Here is a 20,570-nt window from a genome sequence, read left to right on the forward strand (position 1 = left end):
GGGGCTCCGGCGGGCACAGGTGAGCGGCGGGCGAGACCATGTGGGGAGGCGCGGGGAGGGTCGGGGGGGGGGGGTGGGGGTGGGAAGCGGGCGGGACCACGCGGAGGGAGAAGGGGGGGGGGCCCTGCCTGCGGCGGGAATTTGTGTCGCGGTGGGGGGGAGCGGAACGGGCCTCGCTGAGGGGCGGGATGGCGGCGGCGGCGGGGGGGGGGGGGGGGTGTCGCTGACAGGAGCGGCGGGGCTCCTCCAGGCAGCGGGTCTGTGCCAGCTCGCCCGGGGCAGAGCCCTCGCTGAGGCGGCGGTGTCGGTGTCAGGCAGCGAGGCAGATGAAGTACATCCTGGTCACGGGCGGGGTGATCTCAGGCATCGGCAAGGGCATCATCGCCAGCAGCATCGGCACCATCCTCAAGTCCTGCGGGCTGCATGTCACCTCCATCAAGATCGACCCCTACATCAACATCGACGCTGGCACCTTCTCCCCGTACGAGCACGGTGAGCGGCGCCGCGGGGCCGGGCTGTCGGCGGGCGCTTCGGGCGGGACCCGGGGGTTGGTTCTGCCCGGCCGGGACCCGCTGCTCTGTGGGCTGAGGCCGGCTGGCGGGACCGGCGGTCTGGGGACGGCTGGTGGGGCGGTGGGGACGGCTGGTGGGGCGGTGGGGGCGGCTGGTGGGGCAATGGGGTGACTGGTGGGGCAATGGGGTGGCTGGTGAGGCGGTGGGGCGGCTGGTGGGGCAGTGGGGGCGGTGGGATGGCTGGTGGGACGGTGGGGTGGCTGATGGGGTGGTGGGACCGGCTGGTGGGGCGGTGGGGTGGCTGGTGGGTTGGCTGGTGGGACGGTGGGACCGGCTGGTGGGGCGGTGGGGACGGTGGGGTGGCTGGTGGGGTGGCTGGTGGGGCGGTGGGGGCTGTGGGGCTGGCTGGTGGGGCGGTGGGGCCGTCTGGTGGGGCAGTGGGGGCTGTGGGGCCACTGGTGTGGGCTGTGGGGCCGCTGGTGGGGTGGTGGGGGCTGTGGGGCCGCTAGTGGGGTGGTGGGGGCGGTGGGGCCGCTAGTGGGGCAATGGGGGCTGTGGGGCCGCTGCTGGGGCAGTGGGGCCGCTGGTGGGCGATGAGCCATCAGCAGGCGCAGAGGGGAGCTCTGTTCTTTTGTGGTGCCTGGGGTTGTGTCCTCAGTGCAGGCCCCTCTGTGTGGTACGAGGCTTTTAGTGTCATTAGCCGCTCCTGGAGCTGCTGTCGGTGTCCCCGTGCGTTGAGTTCCTCCAGCTGCCGCAGGGAAATTGCTGATGCAGGCGGTGTGATGTCTGTGCCTTCTGTGTGCTGCAGGGGAGGTGTTTGTGCTGGATGATGGAGGGGAAGTGGACCTGGACCTTGGTAACTACGAGCGCTTCCTTGATATCCGACTCACCAAGGACAACAACCTGACTACTGGGAAGATCTACCAGTATGTCATCAACAAGGAGAGGAAGGGAGACTATCTGGGCAAAACTGTCCAAGGTGATGTGACGCTTCATTCCCCATCCTTAGAGACACAGCCAGTCTGTCTGTCCTGGCTGGATGCTCTTGCACTTCATCCTAACTTAGATCTTTGTTACACACTGTTCTTGTGATGGCTTTTGTATTTGTAAAAGGAGGGGTGGAGGACTCAGCAGTGCTGCATGTACTGAATCAGGCTGCCTGTAAGCTCCTTGAAGCTCTCCACTGCTCAGCAATAACCTGGCTGGTACTGGGATTGAATTCTGGACTTGAGTCCAGCTGTCTAACGTAGCCAATGCTGAATGCAAACAGCCCTCAGACTAACCCATCTGTGGATTATTTTTTAGCTGGTTGAAAGGGTTATTGCTTTTTTTGCTTTTGATAATTGTCATGTAATTCAAAAACCCAAAGTATCTTTGAGGATGAGATCAGCCCCTTCCCTTTTTAAGCATCTTCCACAGCTGGTTTGGATAAGGACTTGTAAAAACAGCTTAAACCAGAGTAACTCTCTCTGCCTAAGCAAAGAACTGTTCTTGGATCTTACAGCTTAAAGGAATTGTTGCTTACGTGTGTTTAAATGGAGGCAGGGTTACGTTTCCTGCCAAGGCACTTCTCTTGAAAAACACAGCCAAGAACAATCACATCAAAAATGCATACATCTGTAGAGATACACATCCCTGCTGAAGTGAGACTGGAAGCACTGGCTACTTAGTTTCAGTCCTTTACTCTGTAGTTAGAAGGAGAAAACTGCAGGGGTTGTGGCTTTAACCCTTGCCTGGGTTTCTTTTTCAGTTGTTCCCCACATCACAGATGCTATACAGGAATGGGTGATGAGGCAGGCACGGATTCCTGTAGATGAAGATGGCATTGAACCCCAAGTTTGTGTGATTGAGGTTTGTAGCTCTCAGAGGAAAAAGAAAAATAGTTCTGCTTCTTGTATAGTAACCTGAACTGTGTGCATGTTCTGCATTGTAATCTTTATTTGACAGTAATGTTCAGCTTTGCATGTTGTTGAACTAAAAATCTCCCTCTCAGTCTGTCTTTTGAATGCTCTGTGTCTGAATCCACACAGAGGAAGGTGCAGCTCTTGGAGAGTCACATTTTTGAAATGCTTTGCTCTCAGTGTGTTGTGAATCTCTCTACAGAATGAATTTTAGGTCTTGTCAGTATATACTGAAGTCTGAGTTAATCGTGCTGTGCCCTTTCCTTCCTTGGTGGGTGGAGGGGTGGTAGGTAAATCATGGTCCAAGTGCAGTTGTCTTTCTTCCTTAGCAGTGAAAGGAGCCTTGGTGTGACCAGATCAAGCATAGACCTGGCAGACTGAATGGCACAAGTTACTGGTGACAGACCCCATTCAGTTTCCCATGCACTGTATGGGGTGGTGGGGCTGTCAGAGGACTCAGAGCAGGGCAAACACTTGAGGTGGCTGGCAGGATATCCTAACAGAGGAGAGAGCCAGCCTGCCCAGGTCACTGTGACTTTGGGCTCTCCCTGCAGCCTGTGTGCTACTTTCTGTTCCAAGATTCCTAGCCCTGGATCCTCAAGTACCTTGGAGGCACAACCTGGCAGCACATGGGAGGCTGTCAGTGCTCCACAGAGCCTTGCCTCTGCTCCTGCATGGGTCTGAAACCACCCTGTGTAGTTACTAAAGCTGAACAGATACTCTGCTGCTCGGTGCCACCCAATGTCCATAGGGAATAATATTAACATCCAAGGCATTTCCCTGAGGAGAGAACAGTGGTAAAACTAATGCCCCTGGAGAAGTGCTGTCCTCATGAGAAGGTTTTCTTGGGGCTTTCTGATGAAACACAAAGGTAAAATGACAGTTGATGCAGATGAGAGGCTGTGGGAGTACTTCCTACGACTGGGACGTCCTGATGCTTTTCACCTTTGTGTTGACACTCTTTGGGAGCCAGAGGGGAAGGCTGGGGAGAAGGTTTAGTGTCCTTTTATCTATGTTTTAGTATGATGGTTTTGTCCTAACTTCAATCCTAAATATCTTTTTCAGCTTGGAGGGACAGTAGGTGACATTGAGAGCATGCCTTTCATCGAAGCCTTCCGCCAGTTCCAGTTCAAAGCCAAAAGAGAGAATTTCTGTAATATCCATGTCAGTCTAGTTCCCCAGGTAAGGGACTTAAAATGTTCTGGTGGTTGTGCTTCCCCAGTCCAAAACTTGCTCTCTAAATACGTGTTTCTGAAATGCTGCATCTGTAGGATCTGTTATTTTTCTGTATAGCAAAACTTGTGGAACAAATGCAGGGAAAATGTGGTTATTTATGTAAAAAAAGAAGTTCTTGAAATAAACAGGAACTTCTCACAGTGTATAAATGTGTAATAAATAGTCAGGGTTTGCAGCAAATGCAGTTTTGCATCTCACTGCAGTCTTCCTGTCTGGAATTCTCTCCTAGGTGATGCAGGTAAACTTGCTTTCTAGGGCTGAAAACTTTCAGTTTCCCTTCATTTGCATAGCCTTTCATTTCTGCAAAGCTACTATAAAATGCAGTGTCATAGCCAGATTTCACAGCCATTTGGACTCATTAACAAGATCCCATTCCAAACTCTTCCTGGAGCAGTTTAATACTTCTCTTGCTGTGTGGTTTCTTAGTTTCTTTTTCCCAAGGCTTACATTAGCTGTAGTTCATGAAATAGGTTGGGTTCCCTTTGTAATGTCAAAACATAAGACTGTTTTGAAACATAAGCTGGGTTTTTTTTCCCCAGACAGTATTTTTAATGTGTGTGTTGATGTTTAACAATCATTTCATAGACTCTGACTGCTCTGTAAGCCAGAGCAATGAGTGGCAGTTGCCCTTGTTCAGAGATTCAACCAAGAAAAGGTGTTCTGAAGCAGTGCTGTGATAGGGATCAGTTAATTAAGAATCTCAGAGAAAAGGAACTTATGCACCAAGGAGATGGGGTGAACTCCTGTTAATGTCAAAAGCATATGAAGGGGTTTTCTGCCATATAATGCCTCATGTCTGTATTGCTGCTCTGTTACAGTCTTAACCAAACAAAAAAGTCTTTACTGCAGGAGTCACTGCTGAAAAAAATTCTTCCATGGTTATGTTAACTGTACTAGAGAGCATGAGAGATCCTTGTCTCAGAGCTGGATTTGACAGAGCAACTCAATAGTTACTGGGGTGTAGATCAGTATTTGTTCTTCTCTCTCTTTCTTTCCAGGGCAGGTGATTTTATGGAGAAAAAAATTATTAGAGTATAGAGTATTAGGTATTTGGAGGGAGCAGTGGATGAAAACCTTTGGAACTCTGCTCTCTCCTTCCCTCACTGAAATGCACACCTACTTACTGTACATTCTTGAACTCTGGTTTCTGCCAGTTGCTTTCACTCTCAGAGATGAAATTGATAGTGCACAGGGGTTTGTGAAGTTCATGTGAATTGTCTGAGAACTGGGTCAAAGTTTTTACAAGAGGAATGGGGTGGAGAGTCCCAATTAGCTTGATGAATCATTGCTACGTGTCATCATCATTTGATATACCAAATTCTGCTCTTCTCTGACCAGCCAAGCTCTACAGGAGAGCAGAAGACTAAACCCACCCAAAACAGTGTTCGTGAACTCAGAGGTCTTGGGCTCTCACCAGATCTGGTAAGCTTGCTATGTGGCTTTGGATTTGAAGATGCAGTACTGGCATGTTTCACCAACATCCTACTCTAAATAATGCTTAGGTTGAGAGAAAGCTCATGTATATTGGCAGTTCCAAGTAAAAGGAGCTTGGGGTTTTTTTTTTTCCCAACTCACAGACTGCAGACAGACAGCTCTTTCCAAGGTTTGTTATATAAATGTCTGGGTACTTCTGTTCTGCTTCACACCCTTGATGTTGCTGTTCTGTTAGATTGTTTGCAGGTGCTCCACACCATTGGATACCTCAGTAAAAGAGAAGATTTCCATGTTCTGTCATGTTGAACCAGAGCAGGTAATAAAGATTGCTGTCTGCACCTCCTCACAATAAATACTCTAGCTCTTTGTCAGCTGCTGAGCAGAGCTTTACCTGAGCATAGCATTTCTCTGTTCTGGCTGTGTCTTTGTTAGCTGCATAATTCATGTGCTGCTTTGTCTTTCCTACATTCCTCACACATGTAACCATTGCAAAAAGCCTCTCTTTTTAATGCCAGCACACAGCCTTTCTTACAAAGTAGTTAGCACAGACTTAGAGAATTCTATGGAATCCAAGGTATTTTTGGAATAGCTGGTTTGACCTCAGCTGTCCTTCCCCATTCTTTCTGTGAATATGGAAGAATGAGATTTTTTTTTTTCATTATTAGAGGCCAAAGAGTAGTTGTTCCCAAATCACCTTTAAAGGCTACATGAGTGCATTTCATTTCATACCCTGCTCTTCTCACAGTATTATTCTTCTGCCCAACATTGCATGAGGAGAGATTGCTCAGGGAGGTTGAAGTGGTGTTTGAGAGCAAGATTGCTTCACTTGAATGTCAGGTGATACACAAAAATCCCTGGTTAGCATGATTCTCTTTATGCTGAGGCAGCTCTGCATGGTATAGCCTGAGGTAAACCTTGGAACAGGGAGTATTCCCACTTCCTCATCTGGCTGGGGCTTAAATCTGTGAAAGGTTGAGTATCATCTCACAGCTCCAGGTTCTGTCAAGTCATCTTTATAACCTCCTGTACACCCAGATCAGCCTGTGTCTTGCAGTACTGATTTGGAATTAGCCACCAATAACATCAATGTGTCAGCATTCTGCTATCTGCCTCTTGTTGGTCAGGAATTGAAAGTACCTTGGCTCTTGTCAGAGCTTCTTTCTAGGAGGTTCAGTGCTGTTTTACACAGTGTTACTTTGGCTGCAGTTGCACTTGAATTGAGAAGTAAATGCTGGTGGCTATAAAGGAGTAAAATTTGCATCTTGAGGGGGGATGTTTACTCGTGCAGTGTTGGACTCAGCTTTCATTGGGGTCAGGAGAAATGAGGATTTAAAAATAGTTGTGCCAGTGTATTTTTGATCCTTCAAATACACTGCCATTCCTGATGGACAGGTGACAGTTGTCCTGAGCCAGCTTTCCTGTTCTGGGGAAGCCCATTTCAGTGAACTAGAACCTTTGCTGTACATATTCCTGACTGACCTGGGAATTCTTTGCTTACAGTCGTTAGGATTGAACTTTGATGACAGATGCCCTGTAAAATCCCTGGCTGTACTGAGATCACAGATTTCCCTGGGCTGTAATCAAACAGGGTGAAGAGCCCTGGTTGGGAAGGGCAGTAGTGGGAATCAGGGAAGCTGGGCCTGTGGGCAGCTTGCCTGGTTTCAGTTAGGATTCCCAGGAAGGCTGTGTCTCAGAGGCTCTTGGCAGTGTCCTTTGACCTTTGCTGTGCGCTCGTGTAGCTTGTGTAGCCGCTGACTTTCTTACTGCTCATTCTTCCTGCTTGTCATGCTCTGGCCCTTCCCAAGGATCCCATTGAGCATTAACTCCTGGGAAGTGGTGATGGATGACCTTTTCAGGGATGTGGAAAGTAGTACTAAGCTATTCCCATGTTGTTATGTTATCCAGGAGATGTTATTACCTGGAAGTTCAGGTGGTCATGAGGCTGTCTGGTGGAGGTGGCAGCTCTCTGAGTAACTGCCTAACAGGATCTGCTCAGGCACTTTGCTCTGTTGTAATGGCATTCATGTGTTCTGGACAGGTCATCTGTGTTCATGATGTCTCTTCCATCTACCGGGTTCCTCTGTTGTTAGAGGAGCAGGGGGTTGTGGACTACTTCCGACACAGGCTGGACCTTCCCATCGAGAGGCAGCCCAGGAGGATGCTCATGAAGTGGAAGGAAATGGCAGACAGGTGAGCTCCTCCTCTGGGCTTAGTTTGAATTCAGACTCCAGGTTAGTTTCTCTTCTTGGTTGCTGGTTATTAGGTGAGGAGTGTCACTTCATCTTCCTCCAGTGTTCTCATGCAGCCAGTTCTTTTTTCCTTTTATTTTTCCCTACAAAAATGCATTTAACTGTTGGAAAAAGAATATTCTAACATGAGAAGCCTGTAAGATAACATTACTGAGCTTCTTATGCTGTGTTGGTAGTGTGGTGTCCATGCCAAAACCAGTGTAAAGTAATGAAAAGGTGGAGAGCTCTGCCCTCCCTTTTCATACAGACACCCCAGTGATGTTCCCAAGTGTTAAAAGCCTTTTGTAGGGATATGTGGGAGTCACCAGGAGCATCAATAAAAATGTATCTCTTGAATATGCTTGCAAGCAAGTGAAACATTTGTTCTGTAACTGTTCTGTCTGAGACTCCTGGGACTGGGGAGGGGGTTTGTGCAGGAAATAGACTGCATGCTTGTGGGGAAATAGTCAACTGAATCTTTTCAGTTGACATTCGGGCCCTTTCTGAAACCTCAGAGATGTTTTATCCATATAAGAAATTAATTTCAAGATCTAAATCTTTCCCTTTGTATGCATGACACAAGCCACCACTGCCAAGAACATTTTCTTCTGACAGGGAAAGCCCTCAGTACCCAGCCTGGGTGAAGGTGTTCAGCAATTCTGACATAAACATTAAACAATCTCCCAGCTGGGGCCAGGAATGTCACATAAATCCCTGGCTGCCAGATGCTGGGGACTCTAGATGTCCTTTCTGTATTCCTGGCTGCTGAAGTGAACTCAGATCCAGCGTGGGAAGATGCTGTGCAGTACAAACATATGCAGAGCTGTGCTTTGAACCTGTCTCCTAACAGTTTACTGCAGACTTTGAATCCAATACAACTTCCTGAAAAGACAGTTTGGATCTATTCAAAATGGCTTTTCAGCATAAGGAGGGATGAGTTGGTTTATCTGGGGCTTTATGCAGCTGGTTTTCTCTGCCACTGTTTTTTCTTTTCCCCCTCCCCTCTTCTGTTCTTGTTTCCATGTTTCTAAGTCATAATTGTTACAGAAGGGTCACCTTTTTCAAAGTCATGCTCTCTCTAGTTGGATGGCCTTTCAAGAACCCAACTGTTTATATTCCTTGAAAAGCTGAATAGCACCAATTCTTGTCCCTGTTCCCTGTTAGTGAGGAAGTAACCCCTGTGTTTGGTTGTGTTCAGGTATGACCGTCTCCTGGAGACATGTTCCATTGCCCTTGTTGGCAAATACACCAAATTCTCAGATTCCTATGCATCTGTCATTAAGGCACTGGAGCATTCTGCACTGGCAATTAACCACAAGCTTGACATTAAGGTAGGAGTGGTGGGGGGGTGTGTGTGTAAAACTTCTGCCCTCCCCTCTGTACTCCTTCCACCCACAGTGCTGTCCATCTTAATTAAGCTTTTCACAAACCCAAAGACAGTAAGGGAGAGTTGACTCAGCCAGTAAACTGAATTTGTCCTTAGATTATAGCATCAAAAAACCTGTTGTGGGGTGTAAAACAGCTTCAAAGCAAAGGAGTCTTTCATCCTGTGAGGTGTACAAGGTGTCTGTATGGTTGATGGGAGCTCTGCAGTGCTGGGTGTTGCACGCTGAACTCTGGTAGGGTGGTAGATGTGTCTGAGCAGGGGATTGTTTGCCTTGGTTTCTCTGACAGTGGGCTTCTCAGCATCAGAAGGACATGGGGCTCCTGGAGCGAGTCCAGAGAAGGGCAACCAGGCTGGGGAAGGGGCTGGAGGGCAAATCCTCTGAGGAGCAGCTGAGGGAGCTGGGGGTGTTGAGCCTGGAGAAGAGGAGGCTGAGGGGAGACCTTCTCCCCACCTCCCCTGCCCTGCCAGGAGGGTGCAGAGAGGTGGGCGATGGTCTCCAGCCAGGGGACAGGAGATGGGACAAGGGGCAATGGGCTCAAGCTGTGCCAGGGCAGGGGCAGAGCAGATGGGAGGGGAAAGTTCTTCCCTGGCAGAGTTGTTGGGCTGTGGCACAGGCTGCCCAGGGAGGGGCTGAGTCACCCCCAGGGTGTGTTTAACAGAGGGGAGATGAGGTGCTCAGGGATCTGGTTTAGCTTAGGATGGGAATGGTTGGACTTGATGATCCTTAAAGGTCTTTTCCAACCTTGTGATGCTGTGAAAGTGATCCTTTTTTTTTAGCATTGTTGCTGTTTTTCTTGGTTTTCTGGTGCTTCTGCCTCAGACTTTATTCAGGTTTTAATGCTGGTTTGGCTGCCTAGGTGCTTTTAAGTGTCTTGGTTCTAGCTAGATGCTCTGAAGAGGTGAAATACATAGATGTTGTCAGAAATTGTACTTTAAATATAATTTTTAAATGCCCAGAGGTTTCATGATGCTGGTGAGTCATGGAAATAGGTGCTTGCATTGTTCTGCATTTGAGTTACCTTCCAACTTGCACAATCAGTAGAGGAGAAAAGAAGGAAACCAAGTAAGAGTGGTGAAGGGTAAACCCTGTGCTTGGGTCTGTGGGCTGTTCCTGACACAGCTCTGTCTGTATGGGTCAGAAGGGGAAGGGTGTCTGAGAGTCTTGTGCCTGGAGGTCTTGCACTGGGTTCAGGAGTTGTTTAGCAGAATGCCAAGCTAAAGAAAAGAGAACAAAGGAAAGACTAAAAGGTTGTTCAGAAGGGTAAGCAGACTGCAAGGACATGGAGATGTTTGGAGATACAGAAACAATGGAGATAAGAGACTGGAAAATTTGCAGGTTTTTCCCTATGAAACACTGCTTATAAGATACTTTAATTCCAGCAGCCTGTGCTTCCCCATGTCCTGTTTATTCTCCAGTCTCCCTTGGAGATTAATTGCTGTATGTTTGATGAGATAGTGATTCCCTTGTGTTCTGTGTGTGTTCTGAGCTCACTGTGCTCTGTAAGACTTCACCTGGAATGAGTCTGGGGCTCAGCTGCATGTCAGCAGAGCTGCAGGGAAGGGCAGATACAAACCCCACAGCTTCTGTTGGTGCATCAGCAGTATGATGGTGCTGGAAACCAGTTGAGTTGAGTAGCAGACAGGAAATCAGCCCTGAAAAACCATAAGCATGTGTCCTGTAGGAAACAAATCCAGAGCTCTCCAGGATGAATGCTGATATCTTAATTTAATGAGAATTAAGGAGACCCTCTGTTTATGCTTCTGTGGCAGTATCTTATTGTCCTCTTTTTGAATTTCTTCCCAGTATATTGACTCTGCTGACTTGGAGCCAGATACTCTGCAGGAGGAGCCTGTGCGGTACCATGAAGCGTGGCAGAAGCTCTGTGGGGCTGAGTAAGGAACTCTTGTTGGAGTGATCTGAACCTGGGAGCCTCACTGGAGACTGAGCTCTTGGGCACTGTCCCAGCACCCTCTGACATCACCCCACTGGCCTCTCAGTGACATTCAGGATATGATGGAAAATGGAGAACTGTTAAATAAGTGAGGGAGCTTGTGAGAGGCAGCAGCAGGGGAGGTGATCAGGCAGATCAGAGAGTCACAGAATCACAGGGGTTGGAAGGGACCTCCAGAGCCCATGGGGTCCAACCCCCTGCCAAAGCAGGGTCCCTAGGACAGGGAGCACAGGTTGGTGTCCAGATGGGGCTGGAATCTCTCCAGAGAAGGAGACTCCACACCCCCTGGGCAGCCTGTCCCAGGGCTCCCTCACCCTCACTGGGGAAAAGTTCTTCCCCATGTTGGTGTGGAACTCCCTGTGCTCCAACTTGCAGCCATTGCCCCTTGTCCTGTCCCCACAGACACTGAAAAGGGGCTGCCCATTTCCCCCTGCATCCCATACTTCAGATATTTATAAACATTAATAAGGGAAAATGGGCATTTGTGAAATGTTTCCCTGAAAATGCTGTGACACTTCATGTGATGGCTCATGTGATGGTGTGTGGGAACTCTGCTGCAGACAGGCCTTGCCATGTAGGGCACTTTAAACCCCTTGTCAGGACTGAGGTCTTGCAAGTTCAAGGTTTGATGGGTGTGGGGTGGTGCATGGCTGGGAACCACGCTGGTGAGCCCCATGTCAATGGAATCTTCTCATCCTTACACAGTGGAGTGCTGGTTCCTGGTGGATTTGGTGTTCGAGGGACAGAAGGCAAAATCCAAGCCATTTCCTGGGCAAGAAAACAGAAAAAACCCTTCTTAGGTGAGAAACATCTTCATCCAGAAGAAGAAATAAGGAAAAGGAGGAGGTGGAACAGTAGCCTAAGTGGTCTGCAGGACCCTTTGAAGATAATAGGCTGAGGAAGGCAGTGATCTGTGCTGGGCTTGACATCTGTAGCTGGCTCTGAACTGGCCAGTGCTGGCTGAGCTGGGATGGCATGTAATCTCTGTAATGAGGGGTCAGGAGTCCTGAGGGAAGCCTCAGAGGAGGCTGTGGTGGTCTTGGCCCAAAGAAAGGCATTTAAACAGAATGGATGTGGTGAGAGACTGGAATGTGTGAGCAGAGCAGGAAGGGTGGGGTGTACAGCCCTTCGGAATTACTTGGTACAGAGTGAACAGACCCCAAAATCCAGGTCAGAGGTCTGGCTCATCCAGGGCTCCCTCTGGCTGGGGACTGCTCTGTGAAGGTGTGTGTGCTCTGCAGTGCTCAGAGGTCCTTGTCCTGACTTGCTCTGTGTTCTGCCTTGCTTCCTGCAGGGGTTTGTTTGGGAATGCAGCTGGCAGTTGTGGAGTTCGCACGCAGTGTTCTTGGTTGGCAAGGTAACTGCACAGAACCTTTCCTGGGGTTTGGGGATCTCTTTGATTGCTTGAGTAATACCTGTGACTTTAAAAATAATTGTCATTTTTAATTTTTCATTGATAAGTATATCTAATTTTTTAAAATGAGAATTCCCCATCTCCTTTGCTAGGGAGAAAGGAAGAAGAGCAATTTCCTTACCCCACTTAAATAAGAATCAATGGAGTAAGGCATGCTTGTAATGACAGAAGGCTTCCTATTGTTCAGCTCCTGAATAAAATACCTAAACAAAGTTGTGCCTGTGTGTGCTGGGCATCCTAAAATCCCATTATAGCCAGGGGAAACAGAGACCAAAATGCCATTCAGTGGATGAGGCACTTGCACCTATTTCAGTGAGTGAATTGCTTTCTGGGCTGTACAGAGTGCTAGATGTAGTTTCTCAGCCTGATTCCAAGTCTCACTAGTAGTGAAAGCAGGGGAAAGCAGGATTCTGAGTGCTCCCTTCCCCCTCCTTGGCTGTTTTTAAAATACTCCAGGCTGATGGTTATGTGCTTTTCCTGAGTGACCCTGTGCTTTCAGCACTGATGGAACTGTACTGGCCATTCTGGGATCCCAACCTCTGTGGGGCTGAGCTGGCAGCTCGGTGCTGGTGAGTGGCCCAGCACACTCCAGGTTGCTGTGTGCCACAGGCCTGGGGATGAGATGCAGCTTTACCTGGGGAGGTCCTGTAAATGCACCTCATGGTCTGAGGGACATTGTGTTTCTAACTGATGAACTTCACATTGCAGATGCCAACTCGACAGAATTTGACCCCAAAACTGCTCATCCAGTGGTGAGTTCGTGGTGATTTGCTTGTAGTGTCCTTACTTGCTTGTAGACTTCTCTGCAGATACCTCTTGGTGCAATTAACAGCTTGGGTTAATACATCTTGTGGCTTTTAAGTGTTATCTTCCTTTACTGGTCTGGAAAGAAATGGTTCTGCCTAATTAACTGTATGGCCATTGGGGCTTCATAGAAGATTCCAGTGCCTATTACAGGGGAAAAAGAGTAAATGATGTGGTGATATCCAGATTCCACTGCCCAACTGCTTAATTATGATCTCAGAAATTAACATGGGCTGAGATGAATTCCTTGGAACACTTCTGGACCTGCCTTCCTCAGACAGCAGGCTCTGTGTGCCCTGTTCTGGGCATCCACCACGACTGGTTTCTGATAGAAATGAAACCCAGACTGGTCTGGGTTGGAAGGGACCCCAAGGATCACAGAGCTCCAACCCCCTGCCACAGGCAGGGACACCAACCTCCAGGCCTGGAGCTACACAAGGTTGCCCAGGGCCCCATCCAACCTGGCCTTGAACACCCCCAGGGATGGGGCACCCACCCCCTCTCTGGGCATGAAAAGTAGGTGGTTGGGAGCCATGGTGGTGAGCCCCATGGAATGAAAGTAGCAACAAAAGTGCTACTCAGAAGTGTTCAGAAACCCCCCTAGCTTCTGGAGTTACTTATCAGAGTGTAAGGGATTGTGGTTTGGGGGTTTGTTGCTGGAAACATGCTGCTTTGTTTATGGTTGAGGTCAGTAAATAGCACAGTATGAGTGTGGGGGATCTACATAGGCTTGCAGTGAGATTATTTCCTCTGCAAATGCTCCTGAATACTCACAGCCCTTGGATGTGTTCTCTACAGCCTTTGCTGGCCTCAGCTAACTCATCTGGTGGTTGGTGGTGTTACCCCTAACCAAGCCCCTGCTCCTTGGGGTGTTTCACTTGCTTTCTGTGTGGATGTTGGTTTTTTCCCACTTTAATGTTTCAGATTCTACCTGGGACTGTTACTTCTCCCTCATTCCCATCTCCCTCTCTGAATGCTTTCTGCAGGTCATAGACATGCCAGAACATAACCCAGGTCAAATGGGTGGGACCATGAGGCTTGGCAAGAGAAGAACACTCTTCCAAACCAAGAACTCCATCATGAGTAAGGAATTTCTTACCTCTTTTGGAAGCGTTTTCTGGGACTGACATGTGTGGTGTGTATGGGGAGTGGAGACATGGAAAAGCTAAAGCATCCCTGAAAGGTTGGTCTTTGCAGACTCTGTTCCAGTAGTGAAATGGAGATCATAGAATCCCAGAGCTGTAGGGGTTGGAAGGGACCTCCAGAGCCCATGGGGTCCAACCCCCTGCCAAAGCAGGGTCCCTAGGACAGGGCACACAGGTCGGTGTCCAGATGGGGCTGGAATCTCTCCAGAGAAGGAGACTCCACACCCCCTGGGCAGCCTGTCCCAGGGCTCCCTCACCCTCACTGGGGAAAAGTTCTTCCCCATGTTGGTGTGGAACTCCCTGTGCTCCAACTTGAAGCCACTGCCCCTTGTCCTGTCCCCACAGACACTGAAAAGGGGCTGCCCATTTCCCCCTTAAGATATTTATAAACATTAATCAGGTCCCCCCTTAGTCTTCTTCTCTCCAGGCTGAGCAGCCCCAGCTCACTCAGCCTTTCCTCACAGGGGAGATGCTCCAGGCCCTTCATCATCTCTGTCCCTCCTCTGGACTCTCTCCAGGAGATCCCTGTCTGTTTGATCCCAGGGAGCCCAGAACTGGACACAACACTGCAGGTGGGGCCTGACCAGGGCAGAGCAGAGGGGGAGGATCCCCTCCTGTGACCTGCTGGCCACACTCCTCCTGATGCCCCCAGGATCCCCTTGTCTCTCTCAGCCCCAGGGCACACTGCTGGCTCATGGCCACCCTGTCACCCACCAGGACCCCCAGGTCCTTCTCCACAGAGCTCCTCTCCAGCAGGTCACCCCCAGCCTGTCCTGATTCCAGCAGTTATTCCTTCCCAGGTGCCAGACTCTCCACTTGCTGTTGTTGAACCCCATGTGGTTTCTCCCTGCCCAGCTCTCCAGCCTGTCCAGGTCTCTCTGGATGGCAGGGCAGTGTCCTGCCTGTCAGCCACCCCTCCCAGCTCTGGATCATCGGGTACTTGCTGAGGGTGGATAATTTGGTTCACTTGAGAAGCAGCAGGTTCTGATGGAAGCTGTGTATCTGAACTTGTTAAAACTTGGCATCATGCAAACTGTTTGGCATTTGCTCTGAGAAGTGTCTTCCTTTTGGTGCAGGGAAGCTGTATGGAGATCATGATTTCCTGGAAGAGAGACACAGACACAGGTTTGAGGTAGGAATGATCCTGTTGGTGTTGGTGTTGTGCCATCCAAATAAGAGAGATGATGGATTTTCTTGCTCCTGGTCTTGTAGGTCAATCCAGAATTGAAGAAGTGCTTTGAAGAGCAAGGTTTGAAGTTTGTGGGTCAGGATGAGGAGGGAGAGCGAATGGAAGTGGTTGAGTTGGAAGGTGAGTGCTTTAAACAATGAACTTGTGGGTGTAGGGGAAGTGTTTGGAGGGGAGTGGAGCAGGCATGGTGTGGGACCAGCCCAGCCTCTCAGAGTGGTTCCATCCTTAAACTTACAGCTAAAAAAGAAAAGGAAATGCCTGTCCATGTGGGGACAAAAGGCAGGACAGAAATGACACTTCTTCCCATCATCAGGAAGGCTTGAGACCTGACCCTAACACTTTGTGCTTCTTTCTCTTAGAGCATCCTTTCTTTGTTGGGGTTCAGTATCACCCCGAGTTCCTCTCTAGACCGATCAAGCCATCTCCCCCATACTTCGGGCTCCTCTTGGCATCTGCAGGAAGACTCACCCATTACCTGCAGAAGGGCTGCAGGCTCTCACCCAGGTATGTTGAGGAAAGGACACCAGTCAGACCTTCCACAGGGCACTGCTGCTTCCTGTGAGACCAGAGAATCCTCCTGGTAGGACATCACTGCAGGGTGAGCGGGGGTATTGGCAGCACCTCTTCTTCCACTCCTCCTTTGAAACCTTGTGTTTTAAGAGGGAGTGTGGTGCCCTAGAGCTGTCTCACAGGGAGCTCCCAGCCTGAGGGGGAGTAACAGTGTTCTTGTGTTGTCAGGTGCAGAGGAGTCTGCAGCCATGGCAGCTCTTTTAGATGCCCAGGGACCTCACAGGGTTTCCCCCTGTTCCTTGTACAGGTCCTGGGCACAGGTTGATCATTAAGAAACTTGTTCCCCTTGCTGCTTTACAGAATGGGTGCTTGTGGTTGCAGCTTCCCCCACCCCCACCCCCTTTTCCCTTCCTGACTTAAGCTTTTCTTTTGTCTCAGTTTGCAAAGCAGCTGATGTTCTGGGTAGATTTCATGGTGCATTCACTTCCCTCTGCTGCTCCCCCATGCCCTCAGCTCTGCCCAGGCCATATGCCACAAATCAATACCCCTTTGGGCTGACCCATTTCCCTCCTTCCTGAGGAGAACAGAAGATTCCCATCTGTAGCTGGAGTGCTGACATGCACTAAACAAACCCCAGACTAAATGCAAAAGAGAAATGGTGCTGAATGCTTGAAGCTAAAGCAGTGCAGAAAGGAAAGCATCAGCCTGTCTGGGCTGAGCTGTGATGCAGCCACAGCATGGAATTCCCATGGCTGACAGCTGTCAGTCATGCTCTGATGATCTGCTCTGGAGAGTTCCTGTGAGAAGATTCCTCCTTTCAGTGCTTCCAAGGGTTGAGGGATGTTTTAGTTTCCTGGTATCCCATGTGAGTTTGGAATGGCTCCTCGCAGCAGAGGGGCTGAAGTTTGTACTGTAGCATCCCAAGTGAGAATTGCTGCTGTAATCACTGCTGTCAGAGGCTCTGGTCACTGCAGTCATGTTTGTGGTCAGTGTATAACCTAAAAACACCCAGCCTGGGCTCCCCCCCTCACCCCAGCACCCAGCCCAGGCTCCCCCTCACCCTGTGCTCCTGTAACTCACCGTCTTTCACCCCAGTCCCACTGTGGCACTCGTGAGGTTTGCAGACCCCAATCCAAGGGGGACGGCACTGCTGCTGGGCCAGCAGGAACTGGAGAAGCTTAAGAAGGACAACAGAGTCCTGCATCTGGGAACCCCTGGAGTGACACAGGCTGGGGACTGTGCAGCTGGGGAGCAGCTCTGGTGAAGAGCAAACTGACTGTGACCCAGCAGCCTGTGCTGGTGGCAGAGGGAAGATGGGCAGCAGCCTGAGCTCAGGGAGAGCACTGCCAGCAGATGGAGAGAAGGGATTACATCTCTCTGCTTGCCATGTGTTACACCACATCTGGAGTAGCCTGTGCCCTTCTCTTTGCCCAGTACAAGTAACACATCAGGAAACTGGAGACAGTTTGGTGGAGGGCTGCTCAGAAGGCTGGGAGGTTGGAGTACTTGCCCAGTGAGTAGCAGCAAAAGGAGCTGGGCTTGTTCAGCCTGGAGAAGGGAAGATGTGATCAGGGAGCTGAGAGCAGCTGCAGCACCTACAAAAACGTTATCAGAAGATGCAGACAAGATCTTGACAGGAGTGTGTGGCAGGAGGATGAGACACAGGCTGACAACTGAGTTCTGACTGGATCTAAGGAAACTCTCTCCCTGTTGGATCAAGCACAGTGCTGGTGCAGGTTGCCCAGAGAGGCTGTGCAGTCCCCATCCTTGGAGAGTTTGGGAATGTGACTGGACAAAGCCCTGAGCAGCCCTGACTGATCTGTAGCTGTCCCTGGGGTGTAACTGGGACACATCTGATCTGAGTTATTTTTGTGATTCTGGAGAAGCTGTTGAATGGTTGAGAGGTGATCAGCTGAACTAGAACTGCTCATGGGTGGGGAACTGGTCTCCTATTTCCTACTTAATGAACTTCCTTTAGAATAACTTTGCCCTGTGAAATGTGTCACTTTAATTCCCAAAGCTTTAAATGGATGGTGACTCTGCCCTGTTTCCAGAGGGACAGCTGCCCTGGGAGTCCTGTCTGCTCTGCATTCTGACCCCAGCCAGCAGTTAGTTTACTACAAACCTGCTAATGGCTGATGCAAAACTCAGTCTGTAAAGTGCCTGTGCTCCCTTAACCAGAATCCTTCTGACTCCTGCAGGGACACCTACAGCGACAGGAGTGGGAGCAGCTCCCCTGACCTGGAGATAACAGAGCTGAAGTTTCCAGCAGTAAATCATGACTGATTCTGGTAACTGTTAATGACCTCAGCCTCTTTCTTTATGGAAAATCCTCCTTGCCCAGTCTTCCCTCCTGGCACCTGAGCGTTTCAGATCAGCTGGGAGAGAACTGGTGCACCAGGGAGAGTGCTGGTGCCCACGTGTGTGTTCCAGTGGTGCTGAGGGCTGTGTCACACTCGCTGCCCTGTGAGTGTGTCACAGGTGGGGAGGGGTATTTCCTTAGCAGCATGTAATAAAGTGTGACAATACAGCTGGTGGGAGTTGGAGATGGAATTCAAATAAAGGAACAAAGCACAAACCCAGCCCTGGCTGCTGAAAGTGGAGGCAAAGCTGAGCAGGGGCTCACTGGGCTTAGAGGGCCTGGAACTGGGCTTAGAGGGCCTGGCACTGGGGGAGAAGGCCTGGCACTGGGCTTTTAGAGGGCCTGGCACTGGGGGAGCCAACTCACCTTTGCCAAGTGATGTTTCTGAAGCTGCAGTTGTGCCTCTGGAGACAGCGAGTCCCTGTGTGGAACCAGCTCTGCCGTGTAACAGCTGCTGCAGATGTCCTGGGGATGCAGAACTAGGCTGTACCTAACACAGGCTGGGAGGGGGCACTAAACCTGGCGTGCAGACCCCCAAGGAGGAGGGAGACTTCATCTTAAACGAGCTCTCCCTGCTGTGGGTGGGGATGGTGCTGCTCTGGCTGATGTGGGGGTGGCTCTGGAGGGGTCACACAGCGTTTGCGCTGTCAGGAGCGAGTGGGGGGGGTTAGTGCTGAATGCCAGGGGACCAGGGACGCCCAGCTCTTCCTTCCTCCCCCTTCCCTTCCTACAACAGACACTCCCCAAGTTAACTGCAGAGGGGGAAGCAGGGTTACTCCCAGCCTGGGCCAGAAATGTGTCCCCATCCCTGGTTGTGGGACTGGGCCTTTGTAGTGCTGGGGAGAGCTGGGATCCATGAGTGTCCAGTCGTTCCACATTGGGTACAGCACCAAACTAGAAGCTGAAGGATCCTCCCTGTGCATTTTTTAATCCTGAGGATACTCTGACCCTTTGGCTCACTGACTGTGTCCCCTGTGCTCCCTGCTGTGACTGGGTGCTGTGGTGATGGTGTGGAGGCTGTCCCTGGGGTAAGGTGTAGGGAAGGTGACGCTGGTGTGTGTGCTGTCTGCCTGCCCAGCCTGCTGGTGCCCATCTCTCCATTGTTCTGAAGATTCTCCTCTGGTGCCAGGGCTGGGAAGAGCCTGAAGATAGTTCAGACCTTACAGTGCTCACTCCCTACATCTTATTTGAACATTTTCTTCCAGAAGGTGCTGCTTGCTGGGGGGTGGAACACTCTGGTCTTAGTGCTGCCGTGGTTTTATGGGGCACTAACTGGTACCCTGAGGAGTGTTGTCAGGTGCCTGTGTTGTGTTTGGGCTCTGGTGTGCTGTGCAATTCCAGCCTGTTGCTCTTCTGTCAGTAATTCCTGCTCCTTTTCTTTCTCTCTCTCTCTCCAGATGTGTCTTTGCTGAAGAGAAGAGCCTTCACTAGGCTTTCCAGGCGTTCTTACAGCAATAGCTGGAACACTGTCAGCTTGGGGCTTTCTTAACTGACAGATCTATCATTCTGGTTATGAAACCCTGTCCCTTTGTTTCCCTCCTGTCCATTGATTTCTGGTGTAGAAATTTCTCCAGGTACCACCACCTTGGAGTGAATTTGGGGGGGGGGGATTTGATGTGTTGGGGGAATCCAGCTGCATTCCTCCTTCCTTCCTGACACATGGCAGCAGCTCTGGGGCACTGACAGCCACGCTGCTCCCTCACCACTCCTCATCACTTACTGCTGAGATCAGGGGGCTGACACCAGATTCTGGGGGGCTCGCTCAGTTCTTGGGCTGGGCTGTGCTGCAGAGGTTGGGGCTGCTCAGCTTGGGGCAGTTGGGGGTTTTTTGGGGTGGGGGAGGAGGATGGAAACATTTTGTTCTCTTTTCAGTTTGAGGGGTTTTTCCAGGAGTGCTGACAGATACTTGGCACTGGTGGCTCTGGGGCACTGGTGGCTCTGGGGCACTGGTGGCTCTAGGGCACTGGTGGTTTTGGGGCACTGGTGTGTTTGGGGCACTGGTGGCTCTGGGGCACTGGTGGTTTTGGGGCACTGTTGGCTCTGGGTCACTCGTTGCTGGCAGTGAACATTTAACCAGGTAAATCTTCCTGGAACATGCTCAGCTCTAACTGTGAATGTCACTGCAGGGACAAGATTAACTGGGATCTTGGGGGGAAGCAAAAGTGTTGGGAAAGCCCAGCACTGCCTGAAAGGAGGTGGATCCCTTGGAACCCTTGGCCCTTTCTGAGCCAGTGCTGCTGCTTGGGCTGGGAGACATCCAACTCCTTGCATCAAGGGGGAGGTGCAGAGAAGTGACCTACTTCCCTCTACCGGCTCCTGCCCCCTTTGCCTTGGACTGAGCAACTCTCAGTCTTTTTCCTCCTTGGAGGAGGAGCTTTCAGTGGCCTTTCTGATACAGCAGCCCCGTGTCCCCCCTGCACAGAAGGGCTGTTTCCTGAGGGAGGGGCTTCCCAATCTGCCTCCAGTGCCCCTTGCTTCAGCGGGCAGACGTTGCTG

General features: G+C 50.4%; 1 protein-coding gene across 2 annotated transcripts; it reads left to right on the forward strand.

Annotated features, from left to right (window-relative positions):
- Positions 1-326: 326 nt before the first annotated feature.
- CTPS1 (CTP synthase 1) lies at positions 327-19,613 on the forward strand (the record flags this gene model as incomplete). Of its 2 annotated transcripts, XM_084274243.1 has the most annotated exons (18): positions 327-492; positions 1,321-1,491; positions 2,263-2,363; positions 3,479-3,595; positions 4,988-5,071; positions 5,319-5,399; positions 7,122-7,273; positions 8,510-8,642; positions 10,503-10,591; positions 11,356-11,450; positions 11,945-12,007; positions 12,773-12,816; positions 13,855-13,951; positions 15,090-15,145; positions 15,226-15,322; positions 15,562-15,706; positions 17,914-18,003; positions 19,472-19,613. In XM_084274243.1, the coding sequence occupies 17 exons, from the start codon at positions 327-329 to the stop codon at positions 17,996-17,998; spliced, it is 1,776 nt and encodes a 591-aa protein (XP_084130369.1). In that variant the 3' UTR covers positions 17,999-18,003; positions 19,472-19,613. The 2 variants fall into 2 exon arrangements, with proteins under 2 accessions (XP_084130369.1, XP_084130370.1); XM_084274244.1 differs by lacking the exons at positions 327-492; positions 2,263-2,363 and having other exon boundaries at positions 1,326-1,491.
- Between the last annotated feature and the right edge of the window lie 957 nt (positions 19,614-20,570).

This window comes from Gallinula chloropus (genome assembly GCF_964237585.1).
Source record: "Gallinula chloropus genome assembly, chromosome: 22".
Taxonomy (NCBI): domain Eukaryota; kingdom Metazoa; phylum Chordata; class Aves; order Gruiformes; family Rallidae; genus Gallinula; species Gallinula chloropus.